The 20351-nt window shown below is 41.6% G+C and overlaps 1 protein-coding gene across 1 annotated transcript in view; it reads left to right on the top strand.

Moving 5' to 3' along the window:
* NKAIN3 (sodium/potassium transporting ATPase interacting 3) overlaps positions 1-20351 on the top strand; it is a 509268-nt gene that overhangs the window by 487417 nt on the left and 1500 nt on the right. Inside the window, 1 exon segment of the mRNA XM_027128020.1 lies at positions 11032-11111. Coding sequence (XP_026983821.1) covers positions 11032-11111 — 80 coding nt within the window.

Here is a 20351-nt window from a genome sequence, read left to right as displayed (position 1 = left end):
ACTCTCACTTTAGGAATGAGGACGTGAAGCCCAGAGAAGTGACGTGATCTTTGCACCCTGTCTTCTGTTCTGCCCGCTCAGCGCTGAGACTCTCCCGCTAAGACTCTACAGCAAAGAAAAGGAAAGCCAGTAGGCATGGGTGCCCACAAGCTCCTAGGGTCTCTCTCCCATCGGAAATGTCCATACTCATCCATGATGTTCTCCTTCCCGACATAGAAGAGGAGAGGAGGCCTTCACTCTGTCCCCAGGCTTCTGTGGCTTTTCTGTCCATCCTTCCCACGTATTCAGGTGCCTGCTTCATTCATGATTCTCTTTCCGCCTCCCTAACTTTATATCTCTTTTCCCCTTCTCTCTCCCAGTTTCTTCCTCTCATTGGACCTTTTTCCTCAGTTTATGAATAAAGCCACATAAGTTTAAAAACAAAACAAAAGAAATTACCCCGGCTCCCCACCCGGTATACACTGAGCTTCCCTGTCTCTCATACTTCTTCCCTCCACATCTAGACTTTTCTACAAAATAGTCCAGACTTACAGTGTAACTTTCTCACCTCCTATCCACTGTCAGGCCGTGGCTGTTGGGCTTTCTGTCCTATATTATCACTGAAAACACTCTCTCGAAGGCCAGCAATGACCTCCTAATTGTCAAGTTCACTTAGATCTTACCGGGCTTCCTTGTAATAGGTGACTTAGGTCACTGCTGACTGCTCCCTTCTGGCTTCCAAGCAACCCCATCTCTTGAGTTTTCCCAGGCAGTCCCATCTCTTGAACAGCACTTATTTTTAAAATATATATATTTATTTTGTTGCACGAGGTCTTAGTTGCGGCACGTGGGCTCCTTAGTTGTGGCATGCCAACTCTTAGCTGTGGCATGCCTGTGGGATCTAGTTCCCTGACCAGGGGCCCCCTGTATTGGGAACACGGGGTTAACCACTGCAACACCAGGGAAGTCCCAAACAGCACTTATTTTACCAATTAAAATTTTTTTCTATTATCCTCACGCAAATTAAGCAGATTTCTAATGCAAACATAGGTAACACATTTTGAAGTACTGGCCCTGGCTGCTTCTGGAGTGATGTTTTATCATTAAGTCCTTAAAATGTTAACTTGCCATCCCCAGTATACAGCTTATACTCTCACCGTTACACTAAAGCATTTTAAGTAAGATCAGACAATGACACAGAGGCATTTTAAAGTAAGAACAAACAATGAAACAGGTGTTCATCCCTCTTAGATAGCAAAATGGCACACAATATTCTCAAGAGCTATACTCTTGGACCAAGTACTTAATGGAAGTCAGATTTTATAATTCCTTTGAAGAAATGTCATGCAAGTAACCAACATTAAGAGGCATATTTAGAACACTCATCTTCGTGTGCTGTATTTTTTTTTAAAGATCTATTATTTTTTTTTTAATTCATTTTTGGCTGTGTCAGGTCTTGGTTACGGCACGTAGGATCTTCGTTGAGGCATGCAGCCTCTTCCTTTTGGTGCACAGGCTTCTCTCTAGTTGTGGCGTGCAGGTCTTCTCTAGTTGTGGCGCTAGGGCTCCAGGGCGCGTAGACTCTGTAGTTTGCGGCACACGGGCTCTAGTTGAGGCGCGCGAACTCAGTAGTTGTGGTGCACGGGCTTAGTTGCCCCGCGGCATGTGGGATCTTAGTTCCCTGACCAGGGATCGAACCTGCATTCCCTTGCATTGGAAGGCGGATTCTTTACCACTGGACCACCAGGGAAGTCCCTTCATGTGCTTTATACTAAGCATTTTATTGACTAAAAAAGAATAATTTAGTGTTCTTTCTGGGAGCAATATTTGAAACTGGTCTAAGTGAGGTATTTGGGAGTACCAATAACTTGGATGCCAACGTGAAGATAAAGTAGGGGAGAAGTAAAGGCATTTGTCTCTCCTTCTAAGTTGTACGAGGCACAAAGTAAATTAATTCTCAATTTTATACCTAACTAGCCTTTCAGTTTTGTCCACATTTTTCCTCAGAGGAGGAAACAGGTGCTCGCTCTCTCACTCACTTTCTCTCTTTTTTCTCTCCTCTCTTTTGTTTGTCCTTGCTCTCTCTCTTTGATTATAAGAACAAAAAGTCTAGAGTAGAGTTAATGGTGTACTCAGAGAACAGCTTTCTTTGCTATGTACAGTTCAGTCAAGGGCAAAGCTTGAATGTACATGGTTGTGTCAGAGATTGGCCAGATCTTTGCCATCTGTGTGTTCTTTTTCCGACACACAGCTGGGCTGCATCTCCCAGGCTCCCTGCAGTTAGGTGTCCCATGACACGGAACTCCAGATCATGGACTGTGAGCAGAGGGACATGGCCATTTCCAGGCCTAGCGCCCACGTCACTTCCACACGTGGTTCTCCGCGCCCTTCCCGCTTCTGCCTGGTGGATACAGACCAGCGCAGGAGCTTTGGAAGCCACATGTTTAAGATGATGGAGCCACAATGTTGAAATAAATACTGAAATTTATTTCTCCAACAAATAAGCATCTCAAGCAATTTGAGTTTGCTGTATGTTAAGGGATTTTCAGCTGGGAAGCAGGACCTCAGTTCCAAGGGGATTCTCACTTTCCACAAATGGATTTTCAGAGCTTTTTGAAATAGTTGGTGGAATACGAGGAGAACTCATTCCATACCCTTCAACTGTGATTAATTCCGCCGCCCACAGCATCAGGACTCAGATGACGTTAGATTTGAGTAGACACAAGACTTTACTCCGATTAAGAGTCTCTTTCTGGTTGGTTTTATACTCACTAATGCTTTCAAACATTTTAATGTCTTCCCACATGACTCAGATGCTTTGCTGGCATTACACTGACTTCTTTCAACCATAGCTCCTGATGGAATTCTGTGTTCTTTCTATATTCTAGGTAGCTTGCCAATTCTTGTAGACATTTAAATGCTTGATTGGATTCAGCATTTCTCCCACATCTCTTCTTGTCTGAGGTCATTAACCCGTCCAGATCCAAAAGTAGAGTCCAGTTCCAGCATATTATTGATTAATTTTAGGACTTTAAACAAGTTTAAATAGCTAATCCTGTATTGATTCGATTCATTCATTCAAGAAACAGTTATTGAAAGACTTCTGTATACTAGACCCACAAGGATACAGAAACGAATAAGACGTGGTCCCTTTCCCAGGAGATCTTACATTCTAATAAGTGAGCAAGGCGTGTAAATAATTATGGAGGAGTAAAGTGTAGATAATGGTCTGTATAAAGTGAATCAGAAGCACAAAAAAAATAAGCAGAGGCTACCTGTGTGTCAGGGCACCAAGCATGGCTGCTCAGAGCATGAGGACATGGTCTTATGTGAAGAATATTACATCATGAGGAAGGGAACAAAGGAAATGCATTTTAAATACTGGCAAAAGTATGTCAACAAAGCTTGGGAAAACCATGGGATACTCAGGAAGTGATGAGTAGTGAGGTATGTTCAGTTCACTAAGTGAACAGCAGGGTCAGTCTTTGAGGGACCTTGGATTCTGTCTTAACACCAGTGAGTCCCAACCTATTTTATATCTTGGCACTTACAGAGAAAGTTAACATGTATAAGGCACTCTGTGATAAATAAATTACTTTTTCCGAGCAATAAATGACCACCCCAAAGGGCTAGCTACCCCAAGTCTTACTCAGCAAGTGTGTACGTGCACACCCACACCCTACTCAGGTCTCTCCAGCCGGGATACTCTGCTAGATGACATGCAATCAATGAATGGATTTAATCTTGGGAAGAATATGGTCAGATTCAATTCTCTTTGAACAGTAATTCATAGAAAGAGAAAAGAATTTATAAAACGATCTCAGAAGAAATGGCATTTTGGGGAGGGAGTCTGCCCTAGAAATGGGAAAACCAAAAGTAATAATAGAGGCTATTTTTAAAAAAGAAAAAAGAATATTCAAAGAGGAAATGTTCAAAATTGTAGAAGCAGACAGTAAAAATGAATTATAGAGAGACTTCAAAGTCAACAAGTATTTGTCACTTGATTTATTGAGCAAAGTAGAACATTAGCCAGATTTAAATGAGAATGATAAAAATATATTGGGAAAAACTTGGATAACTGAGAAAAAATGTATACATAAGGGAAAAATTATATCTGTTTAGACAGCTTCTTAGAACTGTTTTTAGCCCTTACCTTTTTAAGCAATAGTTTTCCTCTCAGCCATTCTATTCTGCTTTATTGACCCCAAAGAGATTTTAAAAATTCATTATGCCATTATTTAAATAGTATCTACTCTTAGAAAATTTTAAAGTGGGAAGAAACTGTCAGCACTGATTATGGGAACATCTGCTTCCAGAGATCTGGACCCATGAGAGAAACAAAAGCTGGAAATTCAGCCAAATAAAAATGAAAAGGGAGCTCCAAAAATAGAAAAGGGAGGTGTTTTCAGAATTTTTAAAAATCTTGTTTTCTCTAGAATAAAATGTTCCTCTGAATGAGCCCAGCAGTAGTGACACAAAGCCACCAGTGATTCGGAGCAGACAGTAGCTGAAAAATTACAAAAACTTTGAAAGAGACTTCAGGAAAGCCAAACTGTAGTTGATAAGAGTAAACAGCCATTCCGCCAAATTAGTGATGAAGATTAACCAAAGGGTTAAGAGTATGTCTACAATAGGAAAATAGCACAATTTGTGTCGCTTTAAAAAAGCTGAGTAACTTTAAAGGGAATAGAGAATACACTGTTAAAGATGAAAACACAAATAAGAAACAAAGAAAAAAAAAAGAGAACCTAGCTCCTTTCTTTCTGAATATGAGAAAATCAAAACAAAAAAGTTGGGCTTCCCTGGTGGCACAGTGGTTGAGAGTCCGCCTGCCGATGCAGGGGACTCGTGTTCGTGCCCCGGTCCGGGAAGATCCCACATGCCGCGGAGTGGCTGGGCCAGTGAGCCATGGCTGCTGAGCCTGCGCGTTCGGAGCCTGCGCTCCGCAACGGGAGAGGCCACAACAGCGAGAGGCCACAACAGCGAGAGGCCCCCGTACCGCAAAAAAAAAAAAAAAAAAAGTCACTCTGTGCCCTTTGCATAAAAGGGATATATTACCTACAAAGAATCCCACGGAGTGACTTGAAATACCAAGAAAAAAAGAGAGAGATGTTCCCTCAGTATTTGTGCTACTGTGGGGGGAAAGGACTAGAGAATAAAAACAATGCCAATTAAAAGCTAAAAAAAATGGTGATCAAGTGTGTCACGTGTGCAGACTTCCCTGGTGGTGCAGTGGTTAAGAATCCACCTGCCAGTGCAGGGGACACGGGTTCAAGCCCTCGTCCGGGAAGATGCCACATGCCGCGGAGTAACCAAGTCCGTGCGCCACAACTACTGAGCCTGCGCTCTAGAGCCCGTGCTCCGCAGCAAGAGAAGCCACCACAATGAGAAGCCCGCGCACCGCAAGGAAGAGTAGCCCCCGCTCGCCGTAACTAGAGAAAGCCCGCGCGCGGCAACAAAGACCCAACGCAGCCAAAAAAAAAAAAAAAAAAAGGTGTGCACTCAGGCGGATCACGGGTGCACTGGGCGGGTCACATGGGCTGGACACGTGCTCAGGGAGTGCCCAGCACCAGCCCTGGACAGAGGGAGAGCCACAATCCCACGTGACACTGAACTCTGAAAATTCTGCCTCCCTTGAGCTTTAACTTTCTTCCTTGCCATGTCCTTACACGGGGAAGCTTAATTTTCCACAATAAGAAACACTCAGAGATGGTGAAACCTCAGCCTTCAAAACGTGATGGACTAATCAATCCTCCCTCCTCCAGACTAGCTACTCTTTCCAAATATGAGAAAATCAGACTAGACGCAAGCTCAATACAGGTTCCCCAAGGACAGATGCTCTTCTGGGGAAGGGGGAATAGAATGCTGGAATTCTCACAAACCATTGTTATCCTAAGCTAAACAAAGGTTTTGAAATTTTGGAAATCAGTAGTTGATGGGAATGTGTCATCGGAATAAGATAAATGTGTGAATAAGTCAACAGCAGCTCGCGGTCTGCTGCACAGTCCACGGCTTTTATCTCACCCAGGGCGTCCACAGCCTGGCAGGCATTGTACAGACGAGTACACTGAGAGCTGAGTCTTCCCAGCTCGCAGCCTGCAAGAAGTGGAACTAATATTTGATCCAGATATTTCAGGGACCAAAATCCGTGTGCTTTCACACACCCAGCTGTGCCAACAAGGACGACAATGAAATTCTTCATGAATCGGTAAAGAAAGATACATCGGGCACTCACTAGATTAAAACTAAAGCATTCATGTTTAAATATTGATTAAGAATATAAATTACTTGCACGATGTAAGGAAAATAACGGGCTAGCCCAGTAAAATTTAATTGGATGTGGGGAGGCATAGGTAACACACCCAGCTATCTTGCTGCAAGTCAAATGTCTTGTCAGCAAGTACTCAATATGTGAAGATTATCATGAGAATAACAGGATTTTAGGATGTGATTCAAATACTACACAACTGTGAAAACAATGCCCCCCCCCAAAAAAGACTGTTGACCTTTAATAGCTGTTCTGTATGGGTATACATGAAATTTTAATTACTAATCTGCCATGATTAAAGTCTGGTTCAATAAAATGTAACAGAATATGATTTGGCAAATGTTGTGGGTATGATCTGTAAGAAGCAAAAATGTACCTTCCCTTATTTTCCCAAAACGAGATTTAGCATTTCTTCTCATGGTGGTCACTCCCACAAAGATATTCCATTCCAAGTAACATCATTTCTTCCAAGTGGAAGTTGGCACAGGAAATACGTTTGAAAGGACTACAAACAATGCGGTTTCCTGGCTGCAGGCTCTCCCTGTGGGATCTTTTCTAGTAACACCTCAGTTTCCGAGAACAGGTGAAGGGGGCAATACTCTGCATAACGCTTTTCTGCATCAGCTGATGCCAGGTGTTCATTGTGCTAAGTTTTTTGTTCTACGTTTTAAGACTGTAATAACCAGAGTATATTGAATTCAACTCAATTATCCTGCAGGTCACCCACCAAGCTGTGCCCGGCCCCTCCTTCTGTCTTCCCCGCCTCTTCCAAGGCACTCTTCTTGCAAAGACCCTTTGTGGTGTTCTCACTGTAATGACTGCAGATTCCGTGGATGCTTCCTTTCTAAACCCCCTTTTCTAATACTTCTGAAAACCATCCGTGTCTCTTCTGCTACTTCCCAGGTTTCATTGAAATTCATCTCCTTATTTCTACTGGAGAAACTCCTTCAATTCAGCATCTTCTTCTCACATCTTTCTCATTACAGTGACTTTTAGAACGCACAGTTGCTTCACTTTCTTAACAACGTGATATAACTACATTTCTGCACACGTAAAAGCTGAAGGTCTTTCCTACTGAGTTGTTTTCAAGTATTTTGTTAAGTCATCTTAAAAAAATAACTTCATTTTTTAAAGCATCATTTTAAAAACACTTTCAGGGTCTATAAACTTGCCCTCCATTTGCATTTCAATTTACCTCTTTACTTCAACTACCTTCCTACTCTGGTGTGTGCATAAAAAACTATTTTTCTAATATGGAAACACCAGGCTTCTCTTGTCAAGAGGCCACATTGCTGTGTTCCATCCATAAACGATTCTTGATGTTTTCACTTTCTTAATTACCTACTTTTCAATGATTCCTCCTTAATAGTTACTCTTTTGGTAGTCTTGTCTTGTTCCCAAAATTTATATATATATACACACACACACATTAGGGTAAATAAACTACAATACTTTTTCCACCTTTTGGATATTATGAATAATGCTGTTATAAACATTTGTGTACAAATTTTTGTGTGGACGTATGTTTCCATTTCTCTTGGGTATATAGCTAGGAGTGGAACTACTGGGTCATATCGTAACTAGATTTACCCTTTTAAGAACTGCCAAACTGTCTTCCAAAGTGGTTGCACCATTTTACCTTTCCACCAGCAGTGCATGGTGTCCAGTTTCTCCACATCCTTACCAACATTTGTTATTATCTGATTTTTTTTTATTATAGCTATTTTAGTGGGTATAAAGTAGTATCTCACTGTGGTTTTGGTTTGCATTTCCCTGAGAATATTTTTGTAATGAGGTTGATGTTGAAAACGAACAAACAAACAAACAAAAACCACTTCAGGATGACAGAATACATTTTCTCTCTTTGCTTCTCTTCATCTGTCAGAGGTAGGGTTATTTCAGCCTTTAAAGAACTGCTTTATAAGTTAATCTAAGTTCCCTACAATGACTGTGACCACTTCATAAATGAGTCTTCTATATTTTAGCTGCCCTGCATTCAAGATCAGTTAAAGAATTTAAATAAAATTATTAAATCAAGTTATTAAATCAAACGAAGCACCCCCAAATCATCTTTTGAAGCTTTTAGTAAATGGCAATAAATGAAAGCTTATAAAAAAGGAAAACACTGAAATTTATGCTCACAAAAGCAAGCAAACTGGACAAATTAGCATTTAAATGTTATACAGAATTTAGTTTTCAATTTTATAATTTCCTTCTGAAATTTCGTAACCTGAGAGAAGACTCTTTTGGCAGAGCTCCTGTGTTTTATTCAACAAATTTATATTCCGCACCAAAATGAAAAGAAGTTGATTTGTGAGAAGCTCTACAAAGAATCATAAATAGATACGATTTAAGTTTTGTGTCCTGTAACATTTTTGGCAAGGAAAGATGTGCTGAGTGGATGTAAACTAACAGTGCCGGGGAGGTATTTGGGCTAAACTATACTCTGCACCTGTCGTCTCTTTAGCAAACTTGCTTGGCATTTAGCAGCGCCTATACGGAAGATATTTCCACAGTGAAAATAGTTAATGCTACATAGGAAATGATTAGGTCAACTAAAAAATTGGCATATGGTTGTTTGCTTAGATAAAAATATTGTATCAGTATTAAATTTCCTGAAGTTGAAAACTCTACTGTGTAAATGTAAGAGAATATGATTATTTAGAGGAAATGCTCACTGAAATATTTGGGGGTGAAGGGCTTTATGCAAGTAACTTACTCTTGAATCATTCAGGAAAATGTTATGTATATATATTATTTCTGTGTGTATGTGTCAATACATGTCAATCTAGATGTATATGGAAGAGAAACAGCAAACAATAAAGCAGATAGAGTAAAAAAAATACCGTGATTTACAGTCAATTAAGGTATCAACAATTTCATATTTACTAATCATAAAAAGAAATTTTGAATAAGATTGTAAATAAATTTATGAAAATAATAAAACCATATTGAAAAAACTATATATTATGTATATATTTTTCCCCCAAATATCAGTGGTTTGGTATGTTAGAGATAAGAGATGGGCTAAGGAGCAGATTCATGGCAGTACATGAATATATACCAAAAATAATCATTCTGTTAATGTTCCATTTTAACGTTCAAATGAGAAATGTAAAGAAGTTTTCTTTTTATTTTGCTTTAATGAATACAGGTATTCATTTTTAATCTTTATTTTTATAAATAATTTTATTTTGAATATAATTTTTCAATTGAATAATTTTATTCACAAATGTATATATTTATACTTTTGTTTAACACCCCCTTTAACTTCCAAAAGTACCCTATAAATTATAGGATCATTCAACTTTTAGTCAATGATCTTAATTGATCAAGTGATCTTTCTTCTAAATTCCTGCCCATTGGTCAACAAGGTAAGGGAGTTGATATTTGATTAAATATCTAATCTAATAAAAACTTAATCCAGTCTGACTAAATGGCCCCTTTAGGCACTGCTCATTCTCTCTGGGAAAAATCTTTTTAGTGTCTCACATTGACTCCCCTCTCACTGCTTCTCTCCTTGAGGTTGTATCCAGGTAACCTATGGGACTTGGTAGGCAAAGGATGGGCCTCAGCCTCCTCTGGTCTCCAGGGGTATTACCTGGAGATGGTCCCTTGTCACCTGGTTGTTGTGAGCCCCAGAGGACTCCAAAGCTCATGTCTACACAGTGATCTGGTGAAGCTCCACCTCACCTCCTTCAGTGGAGATGGAAGGATAGAGCTAGTCAGATTAGGTCAAGACTTCACTAGAACTTCTAGGCTAATTCATCTCTCTCTAAATCACAGTTCACTAGTAGGCCTGCCTTGAGTGGAGGATATAATATAATATTCACAGCTGTGTACCTAAACACACAGACACAGAGTTCAGTGTTCCTATATGCCCACATATCTGTTAATGTTAGAGTGCTGTAGTATAACCAGAGCTTGGTATGACCTAATTAATGACGTAATTAATATTTTTAATGGACTATGACAAAAAAAAATCAGGAGAAATGAACTAAGATTAGCTGTAGACATTAGGTTTGGAAAAGAAAGATTGAGGCTTTGATCAAAACAGAAAGAAATTAGAAAGAATATTACCAAAAATAATGAGTCTGTACAGACTGTGAGGCAAGTACCACACCACCAGAGAGAAGTCGAAACCTCCTCTGCAAAATGCAGGTGCTTAGGGACTTCCCTGGCGGCCCAGTGGTTGACTCCGCGCTCCTAATGCTGGTGGCATGGGTTCGATCCCTGGTCGGAAAACTAAGAGCCCGCATGGCATGGCCAAAAAGGGAAAGGAAATTAGGGGACCCAACAGAATGCAGGTGCTTATTTGTCAGGGACAGCTTGAGGACAGAAGGCAAGGACATAGATTTTGTGACTTCTCAAAGGTCTTTCTAATGATGCAATAAATATTCTTAAGGCAAAAAACGGATTCTGGCAACAAGAAGAAAAGGTATATCTTTTGATATATAGGGGGAAAGGGCATATCTGTATGCCTAAGGACAAACACATTATTTAAAATCTAATGTTATTTAATGTTACTTCATTTTTCACTAAAGCCAGTAACAACTGTGATTTTTCAGTCACTAAGATCCCAAGTTCTATGTGTGTTTCTTAAAATTTCCCCATTTTTGGACAACTGATAATATTTTGAACAGTCTTTATCTTAAATACACATTCTTCCATTTTTGTGATAGGCAGATATTCTTGTTAATATTATTTCTATGTGTTCTTTTTAAATCACCTAGTATTATGTGAGTTTGCACATTTATTCATATCGGGCTATGTTGTATTTTCAGTTGATTTCATAGGTGGACTTGATGCACACTCCTACTACCAGGATCATGTTGAGTTAAAGCCTGTTCATCTGTAAGTAAAGGTGTGATGAGATGGAAAATATTAATCCTTCTAACTTGGCCAAAACTAACCAAACCTGAAATAATTTGGACCTACCACTACTAATCATTGGTTTAATTTTCCACTCATATTTGAAACACACCTTTCACATGTAACCCAACATTATCATTATTATTTTTCATTCCAAAAAGGATTTGAAGTCGGTACCGTGGTTTATGTTTCTAAAATGATAGTTTTATTTTATTTTTTTTTATCAGTAGTTGATTGCCAAATTGAAGGGAAAAAAGGATGATTTAGTCTACAAAACAGAAATTTAATATGTGTCTTGGGGGCAACATAGCAGAGGGAAAAGGGAAGAAAGACTAGGTTGGGATCCATGCTCTATCTGTGTGGCCCCAGGGGCCTCCCTTGAAGTCTCTGAGACTTGGTTCTGTCACCTGGACTCAGTTTCATAGGTGGAGGAGGGAGGATGGATTCAATGGGATAAGGTATGTAGAGCATCTGTAAAGTTGCCCATGACTGTGCCTAGTACTCAAATATTTGACTAACCGGAAGGAAGTCAACAACTACAACAAAAACACCTCAAACTGGACAGATTTCAGTTGAGTATAAGGAAGGAATCATGGTCACTTGATTGATAAAATACTAGAAAACAAGAAAATAGATACCATGACTCCATTCCTAGAAAACTCTAAGTAGCAAATAGACAACTGTATAAAATAATAGCTATCATGTGCACTTTGCATATATTATCTCACTTCATCCTCATGAAACTACTGTAATATACTAATTGGTAGTCCATTCTATAAATAGACTACTACATCTATGAGGTTCATCGATGATAGACAACCTTCCCAAAGTCTCTCAAGTAGTCAGTGATGGAGCTGGGGTCTTTCCCTCAACATGACATTGTGGACCTGCTCGGACGACCTTCCGATTCTTTTGGCTCAGTGCTCTGTAATTTCATGGAGACAGAGGAAATTTGGACAGCAGTCACTGGTGTAAGAAACACGCATGAAAGTCTTCATCAGCTGCCTCTTTGCCACAGTGGTTCCTGCCCAAATCTGTACCCCCTTCCCCAGCTTCTTTGGGGCGGAAGCCCTGAGAAACCTGCACTGGTTACTCCACCTCCCCATGTGGAATTAACTCGATTCCAGCAGAATGAGCTGAAGGAAACATAGTTCACAGGCTACACAAATCAGCACTGTGCCTGTCACATGAGAGATGTTTAAATATATGTTGGTTTCTTAAAGCCAACCTAATCTGGAAAAACATTCACCCTGTATAACGTTCCAGGACCAAGCAGCCGTCACCTCATTACTCATGCTACTGAGTGCTCATAAATGATCGACTCCAGAAGTGGGTATCTGTGGATGTGGGGAACTTGGCAGGGATTGTGACAATAACAAAGATGATCAGAGCAACTGCAAGTGAGAAAAGCACCGAAACAATGCCTAGCGGTGACTTAGAGAGTCTTCTATATATTTGTTATGTGAAAAGAGGATGATGGATGATGTCTTTCATCTCCACTGTGAAAAATATAACTCAGCAGAGAAATTGCAGTATGAAAGATGTCGGTCAGATGTCAGAAAGATCTTACTATTAGGGGAGGTTATTAAAAAATGCCAATTGATTACTGATGGTAATGGAATCTCCTTTCTTAAATGACACTCGTGTATCCATGTGCCTGAAAAGGGTGTCCTGTGGCACGGCCCAGAGGCAAGTGACTTCTGTCTCTGTTTCCTAAAGTCCCTTCAATCTCTGTGAATCCAGAACACATGAAACGTCCCGGTAAGTTTACCTAAAAGGGTTTGATCAACTCCACTCCCTCCTCAAAGGGCTTTCTCTCTTTTTTTTTGAAGTATAGTTAATTTACAATGTTGTATCAATCTCTGCTGTACAGCAAAGTGACTCAGTTATACCCATATATGCATTCTTTTTTAATATTATTTTCCATTATGGTTTATCACAGGAGATTGGATATAGTTCCCTGTGCTCTACAGTAGGACCTTGTTGTTTATCCATTCTAAATGTAATAGTTTGCATATACCAACCCCCAACTCCCAGTCCCTCCCTCCCCCACCCCCCTCCCCCTTGGCAACCACAAGTCTGTTCTCTATGTCTATGAGTCTGTTTCTGTTTCGTAGATAGGTTCATTTGTGTTATATTTTAGATTCCACATATAAGTGATATCAGATGGTATTTATCTTTCTCTTTCTGACTTACTTCACTTAGTATGATAATCTCTAGTTGCACCAAAGGGCTTTCTCAACTCCCCTGTTCACTGCTGACCTCCCACACCTTTTCAGCTGAATGTGGCTTCAACTACAGGCTGCAGAAAGCAAGAGAACAAGTTTCTACTTTGATAGATGATGCATATCATTATGTCAGATGAATATGGAATGCCTTTCAACCATGGAGGGAGCAGGAATCGGCAAGATCAAACTAAACCCAAATTAAAATCATTGTGCATGAAACAATTTAAGAGGTCAGTGGGTGCCCCCCTCAGGTATGCAAATATGGCAGAGTTTATCCAGTTGGCATCAACCAGCCTGCTTGATTTCTTTTAATAAAAGCCTTTGTATTGGATTCCATTGTAACCAGCTCAGGGATGCCACATCCATTGTACCAGCAAGACTGGAGGAAAAGCCAATCTTCTGAACTAAATCGTTAGAGGGGGCATGAACCCTGGCTTTTAACCTTCGTTAAGGCTCTAAGTTCCATAGAGTACAAAGCCAGGTTTATGAAGAAGCCTCTTTATGAAGGAGATCGGGAGAATCTTTATCACATTCCTGGGAACATGGATATAGATGGGTAACTTTCAACTCCAGATGGGTGGTTACATTCACTGCAGACTTGTACAGGGAGCCCTCATTCTTGTGTTTGATTGTGTCACTGCTCGCAATCATAAAGTGCACTTTTCCAGGGCCCACAGTCCAACTGGGTGTGAATATGTGCACTGGGTTGATGTGATGTGAGGCAGTTCACACGTGGATTTGGTCTTTCATGCTTTGTCTCTCTTTAAAGTACCAGCATCAACGAATGAACTTATTTACAAAACAGAAACAGACTCAGACACAGAAAACAAACTTATGGTTACCAAAGGGGAAAGGGGGGGAGGGGTAAATTAGGAGTTTGGGATTAACAGATACACACCACTATATATAAAACAGATAAGCAATAAGGACCTACTGTGTAACACAGGGAACCATATTCAATATCTTGTAATAACGTATAATGGAAAAGAATCTGAAAAGGGGTATATACGTATGTGTGTGTGCACGCGTGTGTGTATATCTGAATCACTTTGCTATATGCCGAAAACTAACACAACATTGTAAATCAACTATATTTAAATTAAAAAAAAAAAAAGTAATGGCACCAAGCTATCAAGACCCACTGGTTACATAAATTGGTTTACTTCCATTTACAACTGTTTGTTGGTCACTCACAACATGTGTACCAGGCCCTGGGCTGGAGATACAAAGATGAGTAATACTTGGGCTTGACCTCCAGCCGTGAATGATCTAGTAGAGGAGACCTACGTAGAAATAAGTAGATACAAAACAATGTCCCCAAGGCAACTTTTTGCAGAAGCGGGAACGTTTACTTCTCACTTGGGGAGAGAAGGCACCACTGGGAGATGATGCCTGAGCTGATGTTGGAAAGACGATGAAGAGTTTATCAAAAGCAGAAGAAGAAAACGAATGTCCCCTGCGTGGAGGCCACGCTGCAGAGGATAAAGTTGAAAGTTGTGCATATCTAATCTGGCCTTCACCACTGTTCTCACATAAAGTCAGCAACCTACTAGGAAGCAGGTGTTTAAGCCGCGAAGGAACCTTGGCTCCTGGTGGGGATGCTCTGAGGCCCTCAGCAGCCATTGCTGCACCATCTAAACAATGGCATCCTTTATGCCTAAGGCCATGGCGATGCTTCCGGTGATTGTTGTCTGGGTCTGGCTTGGGGATACGTGACACACGGGTCAAGGGGAGCCTGTTCTGGGGACCACTGTCTTGCCATGGCGGCGAATGAGGGAGCTGTAACTCTCAACGTAAGTACATCCTGCTTCTCTGCCAGCGTCTCCTCTATTGCTGCTCCTACACCACCTTTCACAATGGGGAAACAGTCAGGACAAGGGTTGCTCACCTGGTCATCAGTGGCTTTGAAGAGGACACCTCCGCAGCAGCTCATGGTGGAAGCAGCAGCTACCCCAAAGGGAGGGGGCTAACAGAAGCAGATTTACCTCTCAGGAAGAAGCATAGCTTGGCATAAATCCACGCAGCTCTGAAAGAGATACAGATATTCAGGGAATGATGTCAGAGCGAGCAACTGAATTACTTTAAGTTTTGTCAAAATCATCATAATGGTTAGCAACTGGGTGGTGGGGCAATTAAGCTGCATGTAGCAGTAACTCTTCACATAAAAATAATTACACCAAGGCAGTTTATCAGAGAAAGACAGCAGTGGAATCTCAGAACTGAGTTTCACAAGAGAAGTAGAGAGCTCTGATGATGCTAGAAATTTCCATGAGGAGAAATTTCCATGAGGAAGACACCCTGTGACTGCAGTTAAGAAAGACGTGATGACAAAAGCTTCTCCTGTTACTTTTAGCCAATCTTTTTCTAAGGTTTCCAAATGAGAACTTGACTTTTCTCTGGTATCTTGACTTGTCTGATTGCCTTTGCAGGAGGCTAATTTTTCTTCACAAAAATTGTTACATGCTCTGTGGTCACCGCTGACAGAGTGTCTGCTACTGCAACCAAGTACCGGAACACAGACGCAGCTGCCCCCCATTTCAGGCTGGCACTGCCGTCAGCTCCACTGTACCTCCACCCCTCACAGCCCAGACTCAGAGGGCATCCGCCTCTGACGATCGGGCTGCTGGACGGAACCAGACATGGTCACATCCATCTCCGCTCTTTCCTGAGAACGGGTGTTTTGTATCAGTATCCTTACAAGTTGGTGCCAGGCCATTCTGCATGTACAAAATCTACATTAAAAACCAGCCAGGAGGACAAATCAAAGGGATGTGTGTGGGTGTGTGTGGGAGATGCAGAGGTGAGAATGATGTGCTTTCAAACCCTGACTTAACAACCAATAAACACCGATGGGGAACCATCATTTACCCCATCCCTCCTCCATGTCTTGACCAGCCGCCTGAAGACTAATAAAATGATAGCTCTCTGGCTATATCCTGTTTTCATTTGCCATTGATTGGCTTTCACACCTTCCTATCCATCTATCTATGTGTCTGTCCCTGTGGCACGCAGAGCCAGGTGTCTGTGACCTGCTCATGGGATGGCGGCTCACTTTTCCCATTACTGAGTGTGCAGTTCTGTTGCCTGAGGGCAACCGTCAGTCCCTGGAAAGATGGGCGCTTACAGAGGCATTAACTCTCCGGGACGCCTCAAGCATGCAGAGCACTGCAACTGTACAGCACTCAGTGCCCTCTTAGTGGTCGCAAAGGAGAGGCAGCTTCCCTGCCTGCCTGCCTTACTTAGCTCAAACGGGGCGGCACTTAGGGCTCACCGCTCTCCCTGGCTTTGGGGAGCCTTCCCTTTGTCACTGGCATTCATGACTTTTTGATACATCCTAGGAAATGATTATACTATTTTAGGGACAATGTAAGAACACACCTAACGTGTAGCTATTTGACCAAGTAGCAGTGAGATGGCTGTGTTTATATGGTTCCCGCAGTTCTGACTCATCCCTACACTGGCCAGTTCATGCACCATTGTCCTTGCTAGGATGGAACGAGGCCACCAACCGTGCAGCCGGCCACACGCGAGAGGGCCTCCACCACTGATGGTCAGTCATCCTCGCTGGGGACACAAAGACCCTCTCGTTTGACACATGGCCTCACGCACTGCCCCCAGAGCCTCGAGGAGCCCGGTCCTCGTGCTGCCTTGTGGCGCACATAAAGCCTTTTCCAAGATGAGAAAGCTCGTATCTGAACGGTGCCCCCCCAGGGAAGCTGTCAATTCCTGTCTCTCCCAGAATCTCAGGACTCTTCTCAGTACTTGTCATTGATGTCAATGGGAAGAAAGTAGATTTCTGTAGTGGTGTGGAGATAGGGAGCATCTCCCCCGGAAAAAAACTCATCAGCATAAGTAAAAGTAACTTCATTCACACCTGTTCCCAAGAGAAAGTATACACTGATTTTAAAATTAAAGGTAATGAAGATAAACCAAATTTTATATTTAATATATATTTTTCATTTTATAGTTACATCAAAAATATATATAATCCCCATGTTATGACAGGTTCTGGGAAGAAACAAGACATAATAAAGAATGTACAAAACACAGAGTCAAGCACACACACACACACACACACACACACACACACACACACCCCGGAAGTGACAGAGAGACTTAAAAAAGCAATAGAAAAAGAGACAATGACAGGCCTATCAGGAGACACACTTTGAAATAACAACACTATCTTATCATTTGATTTCATTCTGCCTCGAGGGTAGGTACCCTCAGGTAACTGCCAACATATCTACAAAATCTGCCCAAAAAAATGATCTTAAGGATCAAAACTCAAACTCTTCTACCCAGACTAATTGACCCATCATTAAAAGAGTGATAACTAGACATTCTATGTCTCCAGAGGTGATGCAATAAGACACAGCACCATCTATGAGATATCTTGGGCTGACTGATCTTGGACTGAAAGTGTAGAAAATACAAGAATAACACAGTAAGTTAAATCTCACCACAAGGAAGCAATCAGCCACTCTAGAATGTGGGAAATAGTACAGGGCAAATGAAAACAACGCGGGAGGGGGGACTTACATTTTAAAAGGGATTTAAGAGACATACGAGTCCAATACAGTGTGTTTACCTTGTTTGGATTCTGGTTTCAACAAACCAACTGTAACGAGATGCTTTTAGACAATTGGGGAAATGCAAATATGGACTGGATAGTAAATGATATTAAGGAATTGTTGCCTATTTTGATAGATATGCTAATAAATAGGTTTTAACAAAAGAAGAAAAAATTTTTATTACTTGAGCAGAGTTTCTGAACCTCAGCACTGTTAACTCTGGACCCAAATAATTCTTTGTAGTAGGGGCTGTCCTGTGCATTTGGGGATATTTAGCAACATCCTTGGCCTCTGCCCACTAGACACCACGCACGCGCGCACACACACACACACACACACACACACACACACACACACACACACGGCCAAACTGTGGCCAACAACTGGTAAATGTCCCTGGCTAGGAAGAATCACCGAGTTAGGGAATCATCACTGAGCTGTGCCAATGAGTGACACACAAGACATGACGTCTAGGATTTGCTTTTAATACTCTAGCCAAAAAATAAATAATAAAGTTGTGGTGACTACATGAAACTTAATTAAATAATTTTTATTTTAGTTGAAGCTGGATAGTGAGAACATAGGGATTCATAATACCATTCTCTTTACTTCTGTGTGTGTATGTTTGACTTTTAAAAATCCATCTGTTACTAAAACCTAAGGCAGAGTGGTCAATAGGCTTTCCTTTCAATGCCTCCTCTCACAGTTGCTTCATTGTCTTATTAGAAAACTCCTTGCAGACGTATTTCCCAATGCCTGAAGTAACCCTCCAGCATTCCTACCTGGCATCATAGGGACAGGCTCAGCCTACTTCGCAGCTTTTCCAATCCACGTTGCTAAAGCCCCAAAGCAGAAAATAGTAACTATAAGTAGAGGTGACGTGAAAGATAAATGTAGTGGGTACCTAGACGTTCCCCCGATGCCCACCAATACTATCACTAACAAAGAAAGAAAACGCCTTCCCCTGCTGCCTTATCCCATTCTAGAAGAGTCACCTGTTGGACGGATGAATAAACTTCCACAACTGGAATCTTCCTTCAGACTAAAAGGTTATATAAAACTATAAAAATCCCACCATTATAATCTCATCCCTTTATCTTTCCGTTTAAATCCTTGTTCAACTCAGTGGGGTCAAAGGGCTAGATATTTGGGCTACATCTTTCAGAATGTAGAGAAATAGGAGAGCAGAGAAAGCGTGATAAGTGATAAGGAGAGAACTGCAGGGCTCCCGCCCCTGAGGGGTGAGGAGGGAACAGAATTTACAGGGAGAAGAGTGGCTTCCAAAAAGTGAAACTGGGAAGTTGAACATTTTTTTCAGCTATTTCAAAGTATGATGAAAAAGTCCATTCCGAGCCATAGAGTCACTGAACTGAGTTAATGGAAGAGAATATCTGGATGGGGATATAAAATAAGTATGAAACACCGTCTCCACTGGCACCCTGCTTATAATTTAGTTGGCAGGAAAAAACTTACATACCTGAGTGAAACAATCAGTGCACAATTAGTTGTGAAGCTGAAAGCCCTTCGCTACACATGGGGTCCAGCTGATAGCATAAGAGTTGCCATTAGCAGGATGAGAAAACACCACGGCTGAGGTAGAAGTGGAATCTTCATGGAGGAGAAGAGATTTCAACTGAACCTCAGAGATGAATAGGTTTGGATCAGCTAAGACTTTTCACAAGAGAGAAACAAAAGTATCCAACAAATATTTATTGGGTGCCAACTGTATAGCAGACACTGTGTTGAGGCTGATACTGTACGAAGATGCTAGAGCACAGCCCTCACCTTCCAAAGGCTTACCACCTGCTATGGAGTCAGGAAGATGCACAGAGTCTTTGTCAAATGTGTGGAGACAGGAATGATTGGAGATGAGAGTGTGTATTCCAGAGAAACAGAACCGATAGGGTGTGTGTCTGGAGAGAGAGAGATTTTAAGAAATCCGCTCATGTGATCACGGGGCAGGCAAGTCCAAATCTGCAGGGTAGGCAGGTAGACTAGAGACCCAGGAAGAGGTGACATTGCATCTGGAGTCCAAAGGCAGTCTGGAGGCAGAATTCCTTCTTCCTCCGGGGACCTCGGTCTTTTCTCTTAATGCCTTCCAACTGATTGAACATGACCCACCCACATTATGGAGGGAGTCTATTGATTTAAATGTTAATCTCTTCTAAAAAAAAAAAAAGGAAAGATACCTTCACAGTGACTTTTAGACTGGTGTTTGACCAAATATCTGGGTACTATGGCCTGGCCAAATTGACACATAAAATTAACCATCACAGGGCTTCCCCGGTGGCGCAGTGGTTGAGAGTCCGCCTGCCCATGCAGGGGACGCGGGTTCGTGCCCCGGTCCGGGAAGATCCCACATGCCGCGGAGCGGCTGGGCCCCTGAGCCGTGGCCGCTGAGCCTGCGCGTCCGGAGCCTGTGCTCCGCAA

Source organism: Aethalodelphis obliquidens, unplaced genomic scaffold, assembly GCF_003676395.1.
Source record: "Aethalodelphis obliquidens isolate GAN/ISIS:26980383/991018 unplaced genomic scaffold, ASM367639v1 scaffold33, whole genome shotgun sequence".
Lineage (NCBI taxonomy): Eukaryota > Metazoa > Chordata > Mammalia > Artiodactyla > Delphinidae > Aethalodelphis > Aethalodelphis obliquidens.
The sequence above is the reverse complement of the archived record's forward strand: the minus strand, read 5'-3'. Positions and strand labels throughout refer to the sequence as shown.